The sequence below is a fragment of the Meleagris gallopavo genome, chromosome 5 (assembly GCF_000146605.3).
Source record: "Meleagris gallopavo isolate NT-WF06-2002-E0010 breed Aviagen turkey brand Nicholas breeding stock chromosome 5, Turkey_5.1, whole genome shotgun sequence".
NCBI lineage: Eukaryota > Metazoa > Chordata > Aves > Galliformes > Phasianidae > Meleagris > Meleagris gallopavo.
Genome location: NC_015015.2, coordinates 15,035,805 through 15,043,734, shown reverse-complemented (window position 1 = coordinate 15,043,734; position 7,930 = coordinate 15,035,805). Strand labels below are relative to the sequence as shown.

Below are 7,930 nucleotides of genomic sequence, written 5' to 3'. Positions count from 1 at the left end.
AAAAAAAAAAACAAGCACAGTGCTTTTTTTTCCACCCCCACTCTTGAGGGCATATTTTCTTCCAGTAACAACAAAGCAACACTGGTTGATATCCTCAGCTATTTCCTGTGCAGAAGTGCCACTGTGGAGGCTGAGCTTTGCAAACAGAGATGCGCATCCTGTGGAGAGAGGCAGTGCAGGGCCCCATTACTGGAGGGATGTTGTGCTGTCCCCTCTGCCAAGAGCTGCTCATGCTCTTGGGTGTCTCTGGGGGCATACGGCCCTCATCCTTCCATGTGGAAACACACTGAGATTGCAGGCAAGGATCCTACCAACTCCCACCTCCTGCAGGATGCTCCCCTACCTGCAGCTAGGAGGCAGATGATCCTTGATGGGCAGACCAAACCTTTCAGTAAGGAACACTGACCCTTTTCAAGGTTTGGAAGGGGAAAGGGAGGAAAGTGAGACCCTGTAGAATCATAGAATGGCTTGGGTTGGAAGGGACCTCAAGGGTCATCAAGTTCCAGATCCCTCTGCAACAGGCAGGGCTGCCATTCATTAAGATTGGAAAAGACCACTAAGGTCATGTAGTCTCTCTGCCCCCCAGTATTTTTCCTCAGTTTGGTGTCCAGCCTTTGCAAGTGGAGACATTTCTCTGTGCTTCCTGGGAAAAGAGGCTCCTGGTGACAGGGCCCAACCCTGGGGCAGTGGGGATGTCTCTGTGGGCTGTGGCTTTCCCTGAGTGATGTGCTTGTGTTCCACCTGCAGGTCAGACAGGCCGCTATGTCTTGGTGCAGAAGCTCCGGGAAAAGGAGAGGCAGCTCCTCCCGCTCGAGTGCCCCTTGGAGTCTCTGGCCAAGTGTGGGCAGTATGCCAATGATGTGCAGTTCATCCTGAGGCGGACGGGCCCCAGCGTGGCCGAGAGGCCATCTTCAGAGGGTGCTCTCCAGGCTCCTGAGAGGACGTTCATCCGGGCCAGTCTGCCCATCAAACCCCGGGCCCTGAGCACGGACGTACCTCGGCCCCGGGAGCCGAGGAAATCAATGACCTTCAACTTGGGCCCCATGGGCTCTGTCGACCCGTATGCAAAGAGCCGCTGGAGGCAGCATGCCTGGGAGGGGATGGACTTGAAGGACGGTGGGGCCAGCCAGCCCTCCAAGGAGGAGCTGTTTAAGACAGTGCTGCGTCAACAAGAGCAACTGCACTCCTTGGAGGCACATGGGGACACACTGGAGACAGACCTGCGGCTCTGGGAGCATGGTCGGGCCTCCAGCCAGGAGGATGAGATCCTCTATTTGGAGCACCTGGTGCGGAGGAATGATACGGAGCTGGGCGAGGAGGAGTTTTGGCAGAGCGAGCTGCGGCTGGAGAAGGAGTGTGAGCGGGAGAGGCAGGAGCGGGTAAGGAGCCTGCGGGCCAGCCTGGAGGAGTACACGCAGAGGATCTACGAGCTGAGCGCCCGCACTGAGGCCCTGCAGAAAGAGATTCAGTGGGAGATGGCCGAGAGGGCCAAGAGGGGCAAGGAGATCCCTGTGCCGAGCCCCACGGACTTGGAAGACATGGCTGCCAAAATGAAAAGGGATCTGGAAGCCAAGGTCAAGCAGGGCACGCAGCTGGAGAGCAACCTGGCCAGCGTAGAGAAGGCCCTGGAAGAAGCTGAAAGGAGCCTGCAGGTAGGTACAGTTGGGATATCCTGCCCTATGAGGTGATAGATCTCCAGAGGGAGGTGGAGGGGGTCTATACCTAGGAGAAAACAGGCATGAGTCCGTCATCCAGCTCTGCGTCCATCTTGGTACTTGCTTAATGGTATTAATGGTATCCCCCACTCAAAAGGGAACTGGCAGGAGAGCTGCATCCTGCCTGATGAGCATGGGGTTGGCTCTGCAGCAATGACCAGTGTCCCCTAGACACTGCTCCCAGGGTGCTTGTACCGATTCTCTCGCTGTGCAAGCTTTGGGTTGCTCTGTGGCTCCTGTTGTCTTGCAGTAAGGAGCACAGCGCTGTGTATGAGATAGGGCTAGAGGAAGCAGTCCTCAAGCAGAGTGTGAGATTGGTGTGGCCAGGCAAACGGCAGAGGTTGGTGGTTGGTCTCCTCAGTAGTGGTGGTGTCTCTATGTCTGTGCCTGGAAAAAAGGAGCAGGATGTTGAGTCATGAGGATTTTGGTGATGCTCCAGGCTTACCCCCCAGATTGCAGTTGCAGTGGCAGCAGTGTTGGGCTGAAGCCACTGAGATCTGTGGCTCACCCAGCCCCACTGGGGTTCAGGTGCTCCATGACACCTGCCCTCTTCCCATCCCTTTTAGTGGAGCAAAACAAAAAGCTTCTCCTGTGGTGTTTCTCAGTGCCACGATGTTTCACACATTTCATTTTGGGATGGCTGGTGCCTGCCATCTCCTGCCACTACTATGTCACTGTTCATACCCTCTTGCGGAGATGTGGGCCTGTCCTCAAAATGTTTACCTTGTCCTTGTTGCCCAAGCATCCCCATGCAGGGTGCAGCCAAGGGGTGCATCCCTCAAGATGTAGAATGATAGAATCACAGAATCATTTGAGCCGGAGGGGAGATCATCTAGTGCAACTTGCCTGCAGCGAACAGGGACACCTACACTAGATCAGGTGCTCAGAGCCCTATCCGGCCTGAACTTGAATATCTCCAGGGATGGAATATCCACCACCTACATCTCTGTGCAACTGTGCTGGTGCGTTAAAATAAAGAAATGTTTCCTTACATCCAACCTAAATGTCCCCTCTTTTAGTTTGAAATGATTTCCCCTTGTTCTGTTGCAACAGACCCTGCTACAGAGTCTATCCCATGCCATGGCAGGCTCCAGAGTTTTCTGGGGGGGCTGTTTGCAGCAGGTTGTTCAGCACTGCGTGGCTGGCTAAGGTCCCTGTGGGCAGTAGCATGGCCCTGATGGCCTTATCCGTGTGGGGTTCCCCATGTCATTCTCAGAACTGGGGAGTGAGGCCTCAGGAAGAGGAGCAGAGCAGCATGGGGAGAGTCTGGCTTACCCTGTCCCTGCTGTGTTTTGCAGGCCCAGAACCAAGAGCTGGAGGAGTTAAATAAGGAGCTGAGGCAGTGTAATTTGCAGCAGTTTATTCAGCAGACGGGAGCCACGGTGGCCGTCGGGCAGGCCAGGTCTGAGGAAGATGCCCAGCCGGAGCTGAGCCCACGCGAGCTGCCAGCCTGCCGGCGAAATGGAGGTCAGCACGCTACCTCAGCTGCGGCCTGCCCTGTGCCCCCAAACCACTCCTTGTTGGCCCGGCTCCTTCCTCCTCCCTATCGGGGCCGCTTGCAGCGGGATTTGTGGCTGTGTGTGGCATAGACCTTGGGATGGGGCTTGGTGGCCCTTCCTCTGTAGGCTGGATCAGGAATGAGTGTGTAGGGACGGGGAAGAGACCTCTGTGTGTGAGCAGGGGAAAAGGAGATCCAGCCTCTTCTCCCAGGGAAGTTCTGCACCCAGAGAGGATGGAGTCCTGGGCACTCTGGCACAGCATCCTGCCTGAGCCAGGTGTTTTTTCCTGTCCCCGTAGGGTTTCCTCCCACCGGTGCCGATTCGCCACCCTGTGCCAGCACCAAGCAGCTCCTCGGCCATCCCCGGACCCTGCCGGAGCCCCTGGTGCCCAGCCTGAACCCTGAGGGTGCGTATGTCTCAGCAGGCCCTCGTGCACCAGGAAGGGCCTGTAGGGAAGGGGAGAGGGTTTTGCTGCGTGAAACAGGGCTGCGGAGAGCGAGTGAGTGAGCGTGTGCTGGAAGTGGGAGGCCAGAGCTATTTATAGATGCCATTAGGAGAGCAGCGCTCATACCCTGCCATCCCCCGTGGCCTCCGCTCCGCTGTGAGGGAGCGCTGGAGGGAGTGAGGCCATTGGTGTGGCATCCAAAGCAGTCTCCAGTGTTGTCTGGGGCCATCTGCAGCCCTCTGGCCTGTTTTCCTTTCAGCTGCTTTTAAGGCCACTCGCTGCCTCTGTCCATCCCTGTCTCACGGATCCTGTGACCATGATGTCTGTGTGTCTGTCTGCACCGCCCGAGTGCAGGGCTGGGTTTCATGCTGCAGATGCATGGTGCTTGCCTACATCACATCTTCTGTGCTGTTTTTTTCTGTGAATGCTCACCCGCTGCGTTGGGGTCACTTAGTTTATTTTTGTCTGTCTTGCAGTCATATCAACCAGGCAAAGCATCTGGAGGTAGAAGGGCCCAGCCAGTGGACGATTGGTTGCCTTGCAAGTGTAACTGTATAAATAAAACCAAATTCCCTATATATATTACGTTTTTTACTGCTTTATATCACGAATGGATGCGGATGGCCAGACAGAGTATTTTTACAGACTGTAAGATAAAACAATGGCCGACCAAACAAAACAACCCAACTACTCCTATGTGGATGAAATGAACTCTTTCTATTTTTTTAAAGTGCTTTCTATATTTAACACAAAATGGCAGCGCCTATGTGCCATGTGGACTTCTGAGAAGACCTGCTATGTGTTCCTAGAGGTCCTTGCTCCTTTGGATAGCAGAACAAAGCCGTGTTGGGATGGCTGGTGACATCTGCTTTGGGCTGCTCACGAGGCTCACTCAGGTGAAACAGGCTTCACAGGAAAACAGCAAGTTTTACAGCTCTGTGCTGTGAAGAGGAGCTTGCACTGGCAAGACGGATATGATGTCCTGTGCTAGCAGTGAGGGGAAGACTCGCTCATCTTGCTCACCCACATCTGCTGCTCTCAAGCCACGCTGACAGCCAGCAAGTGCACCCCTGAATGATTGAGTGCCAGTGACCGCCAGCACCCTGCCATCCTCTTGCATAAGTGCAGTGTGGATCTTCCAGTTGGCAGTCCTGCCCTCCTTGGGTTTGGCCCCAGCTGCTCCTGATGGGCTCTCCCAAAACCCCACAACCCTGTGTCAAGGCAGCACAGGGATGCCCCAGGTACAGCTGTCTTGCCCATGTGTCCGTCCTTGCCATACCTACAAGGGCAGTGTGCCTGCTCTGGAGTGGCTGTCTCAGGAGCATGGAGATGTGCCAGGACTATCAGATGAGTTGGTGGGTTTTAAAAACAGCGATGAGGCACACAGGCAGCTTTTTAATGCAACTTTCTGGCCCCCTTTTTTTATGATAAGACCTGCAGTAGAAACCTTGTTCCTATGGTGCTGAGAGGGAGTGAGAAACAAGCAGCTGTTCCCTGGGGGAAACAACCTGGAAGTGACAACCAGGCTTCAAGGGACCACAGCTGGAGACTGTTTTTTCTGAAGCCCACTTGGTTTTTTAACTTGTTTTTAAATCAGCAACATGCCAGCAGGATGAGCCCTTCCCTGAGTGCCTGTGGCTGGAGCATGCAGGGCAGAAACACTTTTGGTGACATTTCACTGAATGCTCTGTTTTATTTGTCTGTTTTTTGAGTTTTGGTTGTGTATTGTTTTTTGTTTGTTTTTTTTTTTACTTGATGGCCAGTAGTTCCTCTGTTTCTGTTCATCTGTCTCCACAGGTCATGTTGTATTTTAATTGTGGCTGGGAAGGGGACAGTTTGTCCAGGAGGTCCCAGAGCCCTGGCCTCTTTGTTTTCTACGTCTGCTCTGCTGTATGCAAAAAATGTGACTTGGATGCTGTGTTCTCTGTAAAACACACTTTCCATGTATGAATGTATCCTGCATACTACGGCATTGTCTGGTTTCAATTTTAAATAAATCTTTTGGAAAGGATTTGTGTGAAGTGAGTGTGTGCATGCTGCTGTCTCAGGGCTGTCCCTGCTCCAGGTATGTGCTGAGCTCCCTGGGCACCCTTCATGTGTCCTGTGAAGGCCTCTTTGCTTTGTGCAATGTCTCACAGGGATTTAAAGCTGTAAGTATTTCATAACCAAATGTTTCTTATGCACATACTGCTCGTCTTTTTTTCTTTTTTTTTTCCTTTCTTTCCCCCCCTTATATTGCAAAGTGCTTTACAAACAGTGGATGAAGCTCATCTCCACTGAGAAGGCAGCCGTCTCTGGGATGAAACATGGCAGCTTTTTAATAATGCACAGCAGCAGCACGGAGCATTTTAGGACAGGAAGAGAAGGAGATGACACTTGGCTGCAGATATGAGCAGGTAAGGGGGAAACCTCTCGTTCATTTCTCAGTCTCCCCATCCATTTCAGCATCGTGCCTGGCAGGGCATAAGCAGTAATGCCAGCTCTCTCCCCACCAGCATCTCCCTGAGGAAAGCCAGGAGCTGAGCAAAGATTGCTGCTCTGACCCTTTGGATGTGCTCGCTCACAGCCCGTTTTGGAGGTGCACGGCCTTTTTGGAGGTGTCCAGTATGTCCGTGCCACCACATTGGGTGTGAGATGGCTGTCGCTGGTGTCCTGTGGGATTTTTCCCCTTCCCATGATGAGGGGGAATTGTGGGCAAATGAAATATTAACGCTGGAGAGAAAGCTGTCAAGGGCAATGCAGCAAGTGCCTGCTGCTGTCCAGCAGTTTGGTTGAGTGATGTTTAAGGATTAGAGTTTGCTTCATTCGGAGACCGCTAGGAGCCAAGTGAGTCTCTGGTTACTACGGAAGGACAGCAGGGAGATGCGATTTAAGACTTGTCTTTTTGGAACCACAATTTTCTTCTCTCTCTCTCTCTTTTTTTTTTTTTTCCCATGAATCACTGGAGTTGGAAATGTATGTTGGGGAAAAATGTATTTAACAATACGTTTGCTTCGTGCAACTGCATGAAGAAGTTTGTTCCCTGTGGTGTGAGCACTGATTGCTTGCTTCTTGAACTTTTTGTTCTTGTTTTCTGGACTCTTGCTTTTAAAATGAGACTCCAAGAAGAGAATCAGGGTGTGTTGGAGGCTGTAAAGAACACTTCAATACCACCTGGGGTAAAACTCGAAACCCTCAGTTCAGGAAAACTGCTTGCCTTTGGCATAGCCTAGGGATTGTTCTCCCCACTGGGCAGTCAGTGCTTGGGTAATTGGCCTCAAGTTCTCTCTGAAATATCCACGAGATTTTGAGATATGAGCTAAAGCCCTCAATGCACCCTGAAACACTGATATCTGTGACTTTAACGAGTGGCATCTTTCATTTTTGGGCCCTGTTTGTGGTTTTGCTTTGTGCAAAATAAAGAGAAAAGGTTCAGCGACAGAGGGCACTTCTCACAGCAAAGCGGGGGGAAAAAAAGCCACAGAACAATAGTTCAATGGCAGTGGAATCTCTCATTTTTGTCCTGCACTACCACTTAGCTGTGTTCGGGTTGGTGGTCTCTTACATTTCTAGAGATGACTTTTTGTGGTTTTGGGTATCCCTGGGGAGAGCGCTGTGACCATGTGCTAACACCTGCGTGCTAACACCCCTATGCTAACCCCTGTGTTTCGGCCACCACTGCACACACGTTTCTGCAGCCCCCAGAAATGTGCCGTGTTGCAGATTTCTTCCTGTTTTTCCCACAACCCATCTCCCAGCATCTGCGGAGCAGCGGGGTTTCTCAAGGTAACAAATGACTGATGGACGAGTTCCGCCCTGGACCCCCCACCTCCTGTCCCTGCTGTGTGGCTCAGCAGCGTGACCTAAATTCATCCTGGCACGAGGGGCCTCACGCGGCAGGGATGTGGTGATGTGCCGTGGCACCTTCTTGGTCTCTGGTCTGGCTGTGGCTTGTCCCACCCTGATGCCACTGGCCTCCACTTAAGGCCGCACGTGTTATTTAACCGATGCCCGCTGCAGCGCTCTGCCTTTCTGCTTTTATCTGCTCTAAAGGCTGTGTCAATAATACATTTCTGCCATTGAATATTTTATTGATGATTTGACTTTTCGCTGCTTGCAATTCCCATTTCAAGGCTGCATGATTGTTCCTAATTAAAATTTTATGCCCTGGGAGAAGCCTTCTTGCTACAGTGGAGATGATGCTGTCCTTTTCTAGGCCACTACAGAGCGGTAGGAAGGAATTACTCATTGTCATGAGATTAAAACAAAGCAAATAAATTATTTTTCCTTAA

The 7,930-nt window shown here is 52.0% G+C and overlaps 1 protein-coding gene across 4 annotated transcripts in view; it reads left to right on the top strand.

Annotated features, from left to right (window-relative positions):
• Positions 1-6,066, top strand: part of LOC100546707 (ras association domain-containing protein 8) — a 9,794-nt gene extending 3,728 nt beyond the window's left edge. For 2 of the 4 annotated variants that reach the window (XM_019615435.2, XM_019615438.2), the window contains exons 3-6: positions 748-1,652; positions 3,014-3,182; positions 3,513-3,620; positions 5,903-6,066. In XM_019615435.2, coding sequence (XP_019470980.1) covers positions 748-1,652; positions 3,014-3,182; positions 3,513-3,620; positions 5,903-6,051 — 1,331 coding nt within the window. In that variant the 3' untranslated portion in view covers positions 6,052-6,066. Of the gene's footprint in view, positions 1-747; positions 1,653-3,013; positions 3,183-3,512; positions 3,621-4,135; positions 5,671-5,902 lie in introns of those variants that run through there. The other 2 variants (XM_010711153.3, XM_019615439.2) reach the window with 2 other exon arrangements.
• Positions 6,067-7,930: the final 1,864 nt, after the last annotated feature.